The sequence below is a fragment of the Protopterus annectens genome, chromosome 10.part0 (genome assembly GCF_019279795.1).
Source record: "Protopterus annectens isolate FY-2018-M chromosome 10.part0, PAN1.0, whole genome shotgun sequence".
In the NCBI taxonomy this organism is placed as follows: Eukaryota; Metazoa; Chordata; order Ceratodontiformes; family Protopteridae; genus Protopterus; species Protopterus annectens.
The window spans coordinates 1,779,216,357-1,779,232,541 of NC_056744.1; the positions used below are offsets into that span (position 1 = coordinate 1,779,216,357).

The 16,185-nt window shown below is 38.2% G+C and overlaps 1 protein-coding gene across 1 annotated transcript in view; it reads right to left on the reverse strand.

The window, feature by feature from the left end:
* The window catches only part of LOC122814491 (extracellular calcium-sensing receptor-like), a 130,351-nt gene extending 115,627 nt beyond the window's left edge, over nt 1-14,724 (reverse strand). The window contains exon 1 of the mRNA XM_044087066.1: nt 14,630-14,724. Within this exon, the coding sequence (XP_043943001.1) occupies nt 14,630-14,724 (95 nt within the window). The remainder of the gene's footprint in view (nt 1-14,629) is intronic.
* Nucleotides 14,725-16,185: the final 1,461 nt, after the last annotated feature.

Genomic DNA, 16,185 nt, shown 5'->3' on the forward strand with positions numbered 1-16,185 from the left:
TGGAGAGACAGGTATGTATCCCAGAGACTACCTCTTCTTTGGAACAGACACCATCCATGTAAAACAGAGTTTCTCCCTAACCCAAGTCAAGTGTAACTTAAACAATTGGATGGGGAACAGGAAGTTCATCCCTGGTTTGACAAGTATGTCTCTAATGGACACAGGCAGTCTGTAAATTGTTCATCTTCCATATCCCTGCTTATAAATGTTTTACTTCCAAGCTTCTGCTTGCATTTATCAAGGATACCAGAACTTGTCAGAGATTTGGGATGCATGGCCAGCCTTAAAAAGGCCTTAGTGGTCATTAGCCTAGTACATGCCTATGAACCTTTTTATACCTGGCTAACCTCAGATGATTAAAACAAAAAAATATATATACTATATTCTTTGTAGTCTGTGATGGAAGAGTTGCATGCACTTAGCAAAAAATAAGACCTGGCTAATTATAGGTCAGGCCATCATCATCTTATTTCAAAGTTTGGAATTTTATTATAGAAAAGTGCAACAACATTCCAAGCAAATATGTAGTGGAGGTGAAGAATACATTTAAGGAATTAGACCTGCTGGATAAAGCACCTGAAGGAATAACGGGCTGCAATTTGTGATACTGTTCAGGGGAAGGCATCATATTCCAAATAAACAAAGAAGATTAACAAGGCAAAATACCACTCTGCGGAGGATTTAGAACAGGACAACGAATAAAGATGAGAAAAAGTTAACAGAGATAGGAAACCATATCAGAGTTTACGAGAACAGCAAGGAGTGATAACAAGGCATATTTCAATGAGCAGAGCAAAGACATTAAAGAAGGCTATAGGAGGGGGAAAGGCAAGAGACTGGTTCAAAGCAATGGGAGATATTAAAGAAAACGTATAGGTAAATATGGGCAAGATAAAATACAAAGATGGGAGATATCTAACAGAAGCAGCAGATATTAAGAAGAGGCTGTAGGAATATACAAAAGGCTATATAAGAAGGACACTAACATCACTGACACATATTAATGCCATGTTCTCTAATTTAGAGCCTGACATCCTGCAGCGTGAACTTAAATGGGCCCTAAAAAGCCTGGCTGATAAGTCCACAGGATGTTACATAATTCCAGAAGAATTGCTTAAAATCCTGCAAAATTATGGAAAACGTGACAGTGGCCACTTGATTGGAAAAGGATGATTCTATTCCAGTTTCATAAAAGGACAATGCTTAAGAGTGCTCAAGTTTTGAACGACTATCGTTTGATTCACGTAGTAAAGATCATGCAAGCTACAAGCTAGCGATATACGGAGCGAGAACTGCTTGATGTATGAGCTGCTTTTAGAGGCGACACAAGCATTGGAGATCAAACCTCCATCTTCTTTTGCATAATGTTAAAAACAAGGGACTTCCAGAAAAGTATTTGCATTTGCTTTATTGTCTGCTCTAAAACCTTGCATGGACAGTAGCAGACTGCAGCAAGTATTTCAAGAACTGAGGATTAACTTATTTGCCTCCTGAAGGAATGATATACAAAATCTAAAGCAGCGGTTCTTTTGATATTTTAATCTTTCCCTATCTGCACTCGCTCTACAATTATATTCTGAATTTTTTTACATGTTCTCATTTTGTACATAATATAATTGATTGAACAACTGTGATGTATTTTCCATCCTTTGAACTCAGGTCATGGCTGAAAAGGGTAAACAGATGCCTCTCAACTGTCCAGGTTTTTGCAGAATGTCCATATTTTTGCATTGTAGTTTTTGTCTGCTCCTCATAATATTTGAGTTTTTTTTCTGGCAAATTGCTGAGGAGTACAGTTACTAAATAATGATATACATTTGAGTTTCAGACTTTATATCCTTCAGAAAATGCATGGTAATACAAAACCTGATCCTGTATTCTAGCCACTTTCTAAGCTTATAAGAGCGATATATAAAATCTGTTCCTATTTTTGGCCCTTTGACCCCCGTTCTTTTAGGCTTTGTCCAGATTTCTGGTATGAAAAAGTTGAGAGGTATACAACAGACCAATTCACTTACCCAGTGAACAAATAGTAAATAAATTTAAAAAAAGGCAGAACTTAATATTGACTAAATGACTGGTTTAAGATTGGAAAAGGAGTATACAAAGCTGAATACTATCACAATACATATTCGATTTTATACTGAATATTTCATACAAAATGTTGGCTTAGACAAATCAGACATTCAAATTAAAGTTGCCGGGAGAAATATTTACAACCACAGATACTCAGAGGATACCACCACTATTATGGCTGAAAATGGAGCCTGTTGATGAAGGTTAAAGTAGAAACACAAATACTGGTTTGTTGTTGAGTATAAAAAAATGAAAGTAAAAAATTATGTCATATAGCCATATCATCTCTTTGCAAATAGATGGGGAAGATGATAGATTCCATTTTCTTTGGCTCAAATTAAAAGGTGCTTGTTTTTTGAATGAAATGCTATGGCAACGCAGGATAAGACGTGGAAGAGCAAATAAAACATTTATCAACAAAGGTCTGTATATTCAAGCTGTTGTTTCCTATTAATAACGTATGGCTGAGAGAGTCTGACACTTAGCAAGCCTATACACTGGAAAATCAATTTATTCTTTAACTGTGGAGAATTCTGTGGACTAAAAGAAGATCAAATCAGTCAACAATAAAGTAAATAAAGCCCGACTATTCATTGGAAAGCCTGAAAGTAAAACTAAAACTTGTATACTTTGCCTATATAATGGGAGGACAGATCACTAGATAAGACACCAATGCTGGGAAAAATTAAAGGCAAAAGAACAGGCAACAGAGGCTAAGGTAGACAGAGAACAATACTGAAGCAATAAATATAATTCTTCAAGAACTTAAAGAAGCAGTTCTTGACAAACAGACCTGGTGTGCTAAAGTCCTTCAGGTCACAATATCAAAAGGGCGTACATTCTTGAATATAGAATTACTTTACCTCTGGCTGTGGAATGCCCTGTCAAGTCTCATTTTATCAAGACTTGGCAATATGAGTCTGCTCCAGTGAACAGATTTGAAATTATAGCTTTTATATCAGGGACAGAACCCCTCTTATCCTTTTACTCTGTTCTTTAGTATAAATAAGTCAAAACTGGCCCCATGGAAGGTTATAAATTCGATACTTTACAACCCTATTGGACAGACTACGTAATCAGTTCTTAACAAAATGGCACTTGATAAATCAAATAAATATCTTACATTTCCTTGCATGCCTCTTTGAAAAGAAATGTCAAGTAAATCAGGTATTGATAAATAAAATACTTCATTTTATTTTATTTTATTAGCAGCCACTTAGAAACATAAAGAACTGACTGGTTGCTTAAGGCAGGGCTGATTCAGCAACAACCTTAACCACATATAAGACAGTATACCTGGACTATAGTCACATATTGGCAGGATATATATATATATATATATATACGTATATATATATATATATATATATAGATATATAGATATATATATATACACATCCATCACAATGTAATATTTAACTACAGTCCTTGAAACATGATATTTTCTCTCAGTGGAACTTTGGCAAATTCTTGAGCCGAGTAACTTCAGAAATCACCTTCTACACTTCAGAAAAAAATGTTCTGTATACGGTAACAGTCTGCTGCACTTTCAGCAGTTACTTATTCCATAAATCTTCTTGTATTTCTGCAGTTTTGTGTGTATGTACTATTTCTGCAAACCTATACATCTGCATCTCACTGTATCAAACTGTTCTTCTCTCTTCATCCATTAAACTGTTCCTCAGACTATCTTTCAATTGTCTTCCCTGCTTATTTCTGTCCTTTTGTTCTATCCCTCTCAGTACCTCCCTGTCTAAATGTTACCACTCATAGTGCAGTATCATTTTATACTGACTATTCACACGTAAGCTTTTCCTATGGTGCAACAGGTCATTTGCCTACCTTTGGCTCTAAAAGACCAAAAGGCTGTAGGTTCTATTCCAACTCTACATAACTGCACTGATGATATTGCAGTTCACCATCAGAGGGATGCTGGACTCCTGAGTGTGATGCCCTTCAGATGAGATATTAAACTGAGGTCCCATCGGCTTGAGCTGGTGGTAGCTCAGGTGGGTATAAATCATCTCGGGTCTCCCCTGAAAAGATCCACTATCGTCAGCAAAAGGATAAATAGACAAAAAGTCATGCTTAAGCATGCACCTGTATTATGTTAAATAAAGTACAGTTTTACTTCCTTCAGTATGATGTCTATAGTGCTTAACTGTAGTGTAGATTAAGCTTATAGCATTCTGTCCCTTACTGGATTTTTTAATTCTAAATTAATACCAGTCTTGTGGTTAGTAAATATTGGCTATTGTCTGTTATAGCAGTACGTCTGTGTTATATGTATTACTGTCTATTGTGAACTAACTTCCTATCACGACTGTTATTAGAAAACGTATCTATTATACAATGACTGAGCATTAACATTCAAAAATGTGCATGCTGATTAGTCAGCCCAACCAGCGTGCCCATTGTAAAATCGAACATATACCAACAGAAACAAGTTAGTTCGCTTGGAATTTCTTTTATTAATATATGCTGTGGCTTTTTGGTTTTCTTGATCTAAGAGGTTGAGAAGTACAGAGCTTGAAACCCAGACAGTTTATAGGTACAAGAGAAACAGTGCAGAAATTCAAGAAAATCAGGGATGTCATGCAAAACTAAAGAAATGCACCTGAGTTTCCATTTAATTCTGCCCTGTCATTCTCATACCGCTGAACTGTCCACATTTGAAATTTTATTTAAAAAAAACAAAAAAAAAAACAAACAAGATCTTCCTTTCTCTGTTGCTTCCTTTCCAAAGCACTGAGGTACTGCATAAGCATGGGAGCGTAAGTCCCATAGGCATGTGCAGTACATGTAAGTATGGGAGCGTAAGTCCCATAGGCATGTGCAGTACATGTAAGTATGGGAGCGTAAGTCCCATAGGCATGTGCAGTACATGTAAGTATGGGAGCGTAAGTCCTATAGGCATGTGCAGTACATGTAAGTATGGGAGCGTAAGTCCCATAGGCATGTGTAGTACATGTAAGTATGGGAGCGTAAGTCCCATAGGCATGTGCAGTACATGTAAGTATGGGAGCGTAAGTCCCATAGGCATGTGCAGTACATGTAAGTATGGGAGCGTAAGTCCCATAGGCATGTGCAGTACATGTAAGTATGGGAGCGTAAGTCCCATAGGCATGTGCAGTACATGTAAGTATGGGAGCGTAAGTCCCATAGGCATGTGCAGTACATGAAGAAAGCAGCAGGATACTAAAAGAAAGCAGATGAACACCACGGAGTTCTTGTACAAAGACATTATTTAAGAAAAGTAAGTCATTTTTTCTTAAATAATGTCATTGTATAATAGCAATAACCCATGGCTTAATGAGGGTAATGCTGGATTTACCAATGGTTGGCTGGCTTTGGTCACTCTGGCCTCATCCTCATAATGAAACCACACCAACCGTGGGTAAACCCAGCTATGGGTTATTGGTATATTAGCAACTCTTATTTCTGTAAGTCTGCTGTATAGTGTTTCTTCATCTGTGTATTTCTAATTTTCTTGCAATTAATTTATCTGTAACACTTGTCAAACAATCCAGTTTTTGGATGAAAAAAATCAGTTTTGATGAGTCCACCAGTCTGGTTAACAATATATAAAACAAGGTCCTCAAAATTAGTCGTGGCTAGAGACTGACTGCTGATAGAAACCACACCTTGATGCTGTAAGCCACATATCCAGTCTTTGATAAAGAAGGACTGTTTCTTCCTCATCATCACCTCCCTTCTCCCACCCTTGTCAGTGCTGCAAAAGGAGAGACAAGCCTATGAAATCAACATCTCAACAGTGACGATTTGGAGGACATGTGACCTCCTTCTCCTTCTATACAGTTTCATCATCTACCTTCTCTAGATATGCAACAGATAATCCATAGAAAATGTTCAACTATATGCTGTATAATAACCTGTAACATGATGCAAACAAAAGCAAGGTGCATTCCAGTTTATTGCCTAATCTTTTTACCAAAATCAATTGTTGCCTAATTTTTGTAATCTAACTAATTATTGATAAAGAGTGGCAAAAAAATTGATACACATATTTCTCATCTTACGCTGCATACCTTTTGGAGCAAAGATCAAGACATAACCATGTGACAGAAAAAAAAAATAGAAAATATCCAAGGCATTACTACAGGTAAGAGATCTGGATTTTACATTGTCAGTACTTCAGTATTTTGCAAATCAGGGCTGTAAGGGTTACTAGCCACAGTCTAAGAAACCAAGTTGTTCTTACCTTGGTCTCTGTTGTGAAACTAAAAACAGCATAAGCAGAGTGGATGTAGAATTCACCTTACAGAGCCTATAAAATTATATGTCGTTAGTGATACAGGAGTTTTAAAACTACTGTTCTCCACAGTGGATAGAAGAGAAATGGGGTGTGTAATCTGGGAATTGTTAAGGAACTGACTCTAACATAAATTACTGGAGATTAGAGAAAAAGGTTTATGAAGTAAAGTATCAGCCTTCATCTTGTATGTGATAAAATTTTATTTCACTGAAAGAGTGGACAACAATGGATTGAGCACTTGTAGTGATTAGTACAGAGTGAAACTTCTGAAATTTGTTTAAGCAGGCATGAGGAAATTTATAAATGTAGTGAGGCTGAAAAGGAGGATCGATTGCTAAGTGATAGGCGTAATTCTTAGGCAGGCTAGCTGCTCAATGAGTCTTCTTTTACTGCTTAAGTATGCCTTTAAATCAGCATCTATGAGTCCCGAACTGAGGAAACAATTGTGATAGCAGAAATGGCTTCTAATGTCCATAACACAAACTCAGTAACCTTTACTCTATCAATGTTCATCTAGTTAAAGGAAATGCAGAAATAAAGAAAAATAAGTGACCCAGAAACTACTCCTCGTACATTAGGCATGAGTTGTATGTTGTTGAAGAAAGCTCTGATATGAATGGTTGTAATGTTTACGTTGAAGTATGTGCTGGAGATTCAGGACTGAAAAGCTCAGGACATCACTCAGTGGCAGCATTGACTATGTTTTGACTAAGACAGTTAAAATTTCTTTATCGTGTAAGAGAACCATTCCATCTGTGGAATTTATTGGAAGCCAAGCAAATTTGGAAAAGTACTGATCATCCAACTAAAATTAAAGTGTGGTTTACCTAGTAAGATGGTGCAGAGAAACGAAGCTCTTGACTACAAACCAGACAACTGTGGTCGGATTAGCAGACCTTGAAATGAAGGAGCCAGGTGAGGGGAAAAAACAGAAACAGAAAAGTGGTGTCTGTTTGCTTCTGTCATGAGAAGGTAGGATGGGTGCATGCCCAGGGGCACATGTGTGAGATCTGATTTTTCTGGTGGAGACCATGGAAAAAACTGAATGATACCCCTCTGCTGGCATGGAGGACATCCATCTGATGTCAATGTCTTGCACAACTGAGTGACAGATCCACGCTAATGCCCACTGCAAGTACCATCCATGGTCTGTTACTGGATTGGAGGAGGAGATAAGGCTTAAAAGTAAAAATCAAAATCCAAATCCAGTCCAGTAGCTGCCTTAATAATGGCCCTCTTGTTCTGTCCTCACTGTTAGTGATGAGAGAATAAATGGATAAATTGGCCAAGAATGGGTTCATAGGTTGGTACTAGGCTATCAGCCCTAGGGCCTATAGAAGCCTAGCCATAACAATTCCCTGGCTATTTCTTCCCAGGATCCCTGTCTAGCAGGGCGACTGACGTGATCCCCAGGGTGAATTTCCTTTCTCCCATCCAATCATCAAGGTTCCTTTTGAAGAGGGCCAAAGAGGCACTCTGCTTGACATGTATGAGCAATCTATTCCAGAGTCTGGGGAGTCTCTGGGTCAGGAACCTATCCCTCCAGCATGTTTTATTTATTGTGATGTCAAGGTTTAGATCCCTGGAGAGTGTGGTTCTGAGGGATTGGGATTTCTTTAAGTGCAGCATGTCCAACAGCTCTGGGTTTGACATGGCCTTGTATGTTAAGCAGAGATCACCTCTGAGTAGACGATATGCGACAGAGTATAGCTGGAGTTTTTTAAGGCGTTCAGTGTAGGGCATCTGCTTTAGGCCTGTGATTCTTTTAGTGAGGTATTTCTGTGGCCTTTCCAGTCGTTGCAGATGTCTTGAGAGGTACATACCAAACGGGGCATTGTATTCTATAATGGGTCTAATGAGGGATGAGTACAGTGGGACAATGACCTCCTTTTTTCTGGATGAAAAGCCCTTAGTGATAAGGTGTGCCACATAGAAGAATTTCCTGACTGTTGTGGCGATGTGGTTATCGAAGGTGAGACCACTGTCCACCTGTGTCCCTAAGTCTCTTATCACACTTTCAGTGTTTAGTGTACTGCCACCTATATGGTAATTCATGGACACATGTTTTTTCCCAAAGGGGATAACTATACATTTCTTGGCATTGAGCTTGAGCCCATGGCTCTGGCATCAAGCATCTGTTTCTGTAAGGCCATTTTGTAGAGTATCCACATTATTTGGGTATTCAATAATGGCTCCCAGTTTGCAGTCATCTGCGAACTTTGTTAGCCAGAGTCCCTTAGTGTTGGCCTGTACTTCAGAGAAGTAGATGCCAAACAAGAGCATTCCCAGGACTGAACCCTGAGGTACTCCACTTGTCACTTGTCTGGAGCTGGATTTGGAGTTGGCTACTTTTACAGTGTGGGTTCTGTCAGTAAGCCAGTTAGCAATCCATTGGGTGATGTAGCGATTAATGCCCAGCTTAGTAAGTTTATCTATGATTCCAGAGTGGGGGATGGTGTCAAAGGCCTTGGCAAGGTCTAGATAGGCTGTGTAGACCACCTTACCCTTGTCCATGGCTCTGGAGACTGATTCAAAGAAGTCAATCAGGTTCAGGAGACAAGATTGGCCCTGTAAGGACCCAAACTGGGTGGGATCCAGTGTTTGAAGGTTGTCAATATATTTGTTTATAAGTCCCATGTTAATATGCTCCATGGCCTTGCAGATAAGGCTTATCATACTGATGGGACGGTAGTTTCCAGGATCCAAGGTGAATACCCCCTTGTGGAGTGGGATAACTGTAGCTCTGCACCATTCAGTGGGCATGAAATCTGAGGGGAGGCTATGATTAAACATGACACTTAGGTGAGGTGCCAGTTCATATTGTAGTTCATGTAGTACACAGCCCAGGATGTCATCTGGTCCCATGGATGCTGTATTCTTAGCTTTGGACAGTGCGTATTTTACCTGTGTGGCCGTTATTACCAGAATTTGGCAATCTTCCGGTATTGAGATGGGCCATTTAGGGAGTGATGATTGTCTGGTAGCAGGACAAAGTAGCTTAAAATATTTAAATGTGCATTTGCCAGGAAGAGTATTATCTCAGATAGCAGAAAGGGTAACAGTGCTTAATTGCAGCATAAATGTTACTATCAGAACAAGCTGGAATACAATCATGAAAATCATACATATGAGAAGGGAAAAAAAACTAATTCACCAGCCCCAAAAAAACTAGGTGAACATCAATGAATCCAAGTCTTCACTTAAAGGGCAATTATAACCAACAACTGAGGCATTGTGTATGTTATCCCGTCTTAATGTTGTATACTATACTAATGTCTTTGTGACACTCTAAATTTCTAAACTGACAATATTAATTTTTATTTTGTCCTTACCCAATGTGTTAGCATGGGGATGGATATACTATGATTTTGCCTTTCAGTTGGGCTTCCATTTTCCCATAATGCACTCCTTAGAAGATGAGTTCATCTTGCTCTTCTCTCTCCTAAGACAAACCTTGTTTGCGTATACTTAGAACAGCAGCACTCAGGATCACTGCTTTCTTTCAGAATCTCCGGACAGACTGAAACTTTTTTCCAGTGACAGTCTGTCGTTTTGACTCTTCCCTATTTCAGACATCCTGTCATAAGTAGCATCTTACATACAGAGGTTAGTTGAATGTGGCCCATCTGAAGTTCCTTACACAGGTTTGCTAGTTAACTACCTACATTAATTAGTACATATACATTAAATGGGATAATCTTATTTCAGTTTTACTACTTAATGCATCCCCGTTTATCCTTAGGTTCAATACTTTATGCTCTCCTTTTCATAATATTCGTCCATAACATTTCAGAAACTTCTGGTTTAGCAAATATTATCCAGTACAGACATCATTCTACTATGTTTTTATGTGGGTGTGGCATGACAGATGCTACTTCTCTACTCCAGCACAGTTTTAATAACCTACATTATTAACTGCAGATCTCAGACTTTTGTCTAACATACCAAAAAAAAAGCTCTTTTTGCCTGAGAAGAACTTACAGCAGTAAACGAGTCTGTCTTCAAAATACTATCACTTGATAATACCCCTACAGATGTTGTCAACTCTGTTAAGTTGTCAAGGGTGTCATTAACCATGATCTGTAATCTGACCTTCAAATGACAGCTGACACAGTTCAGACAAAAACTCAAACTGCTATGTTAGGCTACATAATTTATGACTGATTAAAGTGTAATCGCTATAGCCAGAGCATATCTGATCATGCAGGAATTACCAACCTTCAGGCAACTTTAAACTACATAAATCTTAGCAAGTCTACAAATGCATTGCCAAATCCCTCTTGTGTTCATGACAGTATTACCTTTAAGTTCTTACACTAACATTAGTATAAACAAAAGTTAAATATGTCACACCTAAAGATATCCCACTGAGCTCTTTCCTGAAAGATGCTCTGCTCCTGGCTGTCTTACTAAATAGCATACTCTGGGATGAATGTGACATTTGTGCTTTCGCTCACCCATTCTCCTTCTTGTAACAGTATATTTACTGACTCTGCTTTACTATAAACAGCCTTAAAAGCTATCTAGCACTGACAATAAACATGCCTTAATACCCTTTGGCTTCTCTTGAAAGGGGTCCTGTAGTTACTCTGGAGGTAGAATGCCCATTACCTAATTCAGTCACATATTTGTATCATATCCATTTTTAACTCAGTTTAATAAAATGTTGGGGCCGCAAGAATAAATACCTCTTCCTCTGACTGCTGGGATCTAAGCATCATGCACTCATTCCTTACCATTTTAAGTTTTCTTCATGTAATATTCTCCCTTCTGTATTTATCCACTCTATCCTTTATTTCATTATTTTATAGCTAATGTTATTTATGCTTGTTACTAGTGTATATCCTATGTTTTGCAATTAGAATATGCATTGTTTTCTAATTTTGATGGTGTTACCCAATAATAATGTGTGTGCGTGTGTGTGTGTGTGTGTGTGTGTGTGTGTGTGCGTGTGTGTGTGTATGTGTGCGTGTGTGTGCCTATATATATATATATATATATATATATATATATATATATATATATATATATATATATATATATATATATTATATACATTCTGATTGGAGCTTTTCTACCTGCGCCTCTGCTGATAATTCTTCCCAGATGCGATTCTTAAGTTAATAAATGGGATTAGATTAAATCAAATGTGTACAATTATTTGACTTGATTCCTGCATGGTAATGATGTGATTTGATTAAAAAATAAATTATATGATGGTATGTTTTCTAGACAGATGAATATAACATTGCATTACAAAGCTGATTATGTTAGGATTGTTATCAATTTATAGTTAAAATATTATGAGACATTTTTTATAGATAGATATTTTATAGATATAGGTCTTTCTTTCATCACAGAAAGGCATGCACAATTGTTTTAAATGCAATACAGATCGATCATGTTTGTTCATATTCCAACATTTAAAATGGAAATAAATCAAATTTCAGGCTATACAGTGAATTAGCTTTTAAACTGCTAACACAAGTTATGTGACATTATTTTATAACTCAAACTAACAGCATTTCCCGTTTTCAAAAAGCTTAGGATTGTGCCATTAACTCTATATGGAAAAAAACACAGTTATGTTGTACAAGCACTGTATGTGACCTGTTGAGGAAAATAATTTTGTCAGTCATATATTAAAAAATTCTGTCAGCAGCATGAAAGTGGTCATTATGTCACAGAAAAGCAATGAGAGTACTAGCTATAGAAAATAAATACAGAATTACAAAGGAATTCATAAATTCAATGTCGCATTTAAAACATGCACAAACACTACTTCCTATACTGCAAAGTATAAAACGTTCTTACTTTTCACACAAAATGCTCTCAGGCTTCTCTGAGAATGAAACTTCTGGGGAGGAGGATACGTAGTTAATCGGAAAGGTTCCGCCAATGATGATGTTGCCTTGCCTTTGGAACCCATTGATGTTAAGATGACCCAGACTGCAGCCGGACTGATGAACCTCACATACTATAGGACAACACATTATGCAACAGAAAAACACACACAACTTCATTTTTAATACAAAGAAAGGAAATGAGAGTCCACTTTGCTTCAAAAGAAGATATTTGAATCAGAAAAAACCCTGCAGTAATTAGCCTTGCTGTCCTGTAAGTGGCATGCTTAAGTTACGGTTCGTAAATTTAGCTTTATTTTAAAATGAATATCTGTAAAAATAATGACCAATGCTATAGCCTGATTTCTTGATTACTCTAAATTCATTGTTATATTTGAAGTAAATGCCGAAAGGTTCACGTCTAAAAATTTGAGGCATCTGTACATATATGAGTGAATACACAAACAGATTAAATGGTATACGAAGTTATCTGATGCCTAAAAGCAGATGTCTGTATTGCACATATGTAAAGTGATAAGTGCTTTTAAATATATATATACGGTATGTATGCATGCCAACATCACACAATCACTAGAGAAAAATTTGACATAACAACCACTTTCCATGCATAAAGTGATTGGTGGCTCCAGGGGGCATCAGTCCCTTATTGCATTTAATCACAATAATAGCTAGTTAGAAACATAGCATGAAAGTGTTACCTCATGATGGTAGATATTAAATATATTTCTTCCCATGACACTGTCCATTTGTATTCCATATTTATCTTCTAGAAGCAGATGAAATATTGTAAATGCACGAAGTCCCAGGGAGACAAGTAAGTAAAGCAAGGCAAAGCCAATTTTAGTCACTTCTGATTACTGAAATTGGCTTATCTGTGATTCTCAAAACCTTGCTAACATCTATGATCACTGCTTGAAGATATTTTGCCATTTACAAGACTCAGAGATGCCACATACATGCAGAGATCAAACCTGGGTGAAATAGAAGTTCTAATTCTGTATATTGGCTGATGCGTCAATAAATCTACCATGTATTAATTCCACAGTCCCCCTACAGTCAGTGACAGAACATAACTGTCCCATAGTCACCTCCATTTTAACTTTCTCTCACTTGTAATGGGGCAGGGCTACCTAGGAAGAGCATCTGATCAGAACCGTCAAACAAAAGCTTTACTATACTCCTGTCATTTGTATCTGTAGATTGGGGAGTGAGAACAGAACATACAGGAGATATGAGTTAGAACCCTGACAAAAGAGTGATTATACATGTGCCATAACCCAGGAAGTACATTATTTTGCTTATCTTTTTAACTTAAAATCATTAGAAAATGCATTTGCTTATCTTCTTGCAATTGCAATCTAAACAGGGATTAGCTAATCACCATTTGCTGACCTACACTGACACAGTCTTCTTGCTACTGCAATAAATGCCTTTGCAATCAAATTGTTTAGCTGTTTATTTTTGTTTCTCCACTCAGGATGTCACGTCAAAGGCCAAACATCAACTGCATTAATGAGACTTTTCTGCAGTGTAGCAGAGTGCAATGGTCCTGCTTTTGCCATTCCATTCTTGATCCATTAATATACAGATCGAACATGTGATACACTGGACAGGCTGCATTAGTAAGTGATGGAGTTACCACACAAGTAGACAGAAACCTGACACCATCCACCTTCGTGCATATCTTACATGCTTGTCAACATCACTCAGTAGCATAGCAAGGGTGGGGCGAAGTGGGCAACCAGCCCAGGTGCAAAGTGTTAGAGGGTGTAATCGATATTTCCTAAAGAAGGCATTGCTTTTCTATGTACCAAAGTGCTGGCACACAAAGGCAGTTCAGCATTTTTTTTTTGCTCTTCAATTGATTGGAGTGCTTAGAATCTGTAGTTGGCTTTCTACAGTTTGCTGAAATCCTTTGTTTTGCTCTTCACTACAAGAGTCATAACTTATGCAAAACGATTATGGCTGTGCACATCAATAATTCCATTTCATAGAAAATGAAAAGTACAAAGCAAACAATCAATAAAATATAACGCACATGCACAGAGCACCAATCTGTAATGAATGCAGCATTTTGGACATAATAGCTAATCATGACACAAGATGGCTGTAGAATATAAATGTTAAGTGTATACTTGTGAATTAATACATCAGTGATATATTAAAACAAGAATGTATCACGTGCTGCAGTGCATAGCCTATTACTGGGAGTCCAGCTGTAAAAACGTGTACTTATGGCTCCTTCCATGGATGACACTGCTCTTCCCCTCACTGTCCTTCTCTTATGGTCATGTATGCTAGGCTGCAAAACCATCATGAGTAGTGCATGTTTTACAGTTTGAGTTGTTAGTAATGTCATGACCTGGGTCATAAATGGAGCAAGCAGTGGAGATATATTGACCCCCCCCCATACCTGCAGTACATGACAGCAGCAGGATGGTAAAGGCTCAGCATTTCCACACCACCACAATGAAACTTGTTACCAGACACAAATGGTGCATTACCCATCCCTTACGTGTAGCATGCACAAATGTGATGCAGTAGTGATCAACAATACAAGGCACAATCCCAAAACTGGGGCCTCTTGCACAGCCATTAAAAACCCTTGCACAGCCATTAAAAACCTCCAAACTCACACTGACAGATTATACTTATTTTGGAATGGAAGACTGTGCCCTCTGGCTTCTCAGCTAGTTGTATATACTAACACTATAATTGTTGCACATCAGGGTGAAAGACACCACAATCTCTTACTTATGAGAGAAATCATAACAATCACAGACTGCAATTATACCACAAAGTTCCAATGACTAATGCAGCACATTTCTGCCTGGCACCCCCCCCCAAAGGATCCTAGTTTTGTGCCCCATGGTAGTAACAGAGGCAGAAATACCCAATAAGCACAAGGAATTAATGACTATGTTAAAATGCCACCAAGACCACTGATCCAAGAAGTAAGCGAATTTAATGAAACACTTAGCGCCTCGGCTTACACAGCCTTCCAAGAGGAAGCTTCTTGGAAGTCTGTGTAAGCCGAGGCACTAAGTGTGTCATTAAATTCGCTTACTTCTTGGATCAGTGGTCTTGGTGGTATTTTAATATTTTATTTTTTTTTTTTTTAAGTTGTATTTGCAATTAATGACTATGCACTTGTTTTCACAGCACCACCTATCTCCAAGCACTGGTGCTAAACACAACTTACAACACAATAGCTTCAATGTCCCCTAGGCCTTCATAGAGGTCTTGCATATCACCAGAGATCTGACAGTCTTTTCAGTCCTTCTATTCTACAGGACATCATGAACTGTCAAGGGACTAAACTCCCCAACACTCTCACCCAGTCCATGCCCCATATGCAGAGGTCACATTCATCTCAATCATCTGCTGCATCTCCTGGCAAAACACTGCCACCAGCTGTTCCTGTGTCCCATCTCAGTCATTTGCTCCATCTCCTGGAAAACACTGCCACCAGCTGTTCTTGTGCCCCCAGCCTAATTATCTGCTCCATCTCCTGGAAGAACATTTCCCTAAGCTGTTCTTGTGCCCCACCTCAATTATCTGCTCCATCTCCAGACAGAACACTGCTACCAGTTGTTCCTGTGCCCCATCTCAATCATCTGTTCCATCTCCTGGCAGAACACTGTTACCAGCTGTTCTTGTGTCCCCATCTCAATTATCTGCACCATCTCTTGGCAGAACACTGCCACCAGCTTCACCTGTGTCCCTATCTCAGTCTTCTACCTCAGCTTCCTTCTCCTGTTTTCCATGCCTTTCTACCTACAGTGGTAGACATGCAGCATATTAACAAAGCCTATCACAATCCAGTTGGATTATTATGAACCTATAGCATGTTATTGGAGTCTTACAAACACAGATCATGCATAACTGTTGGTAAGATGTGCAAAGGACCCTCACACATAGACTACAGTACACATAAAAATGCATGTAATAGGTTTAGGTGCTGATAGC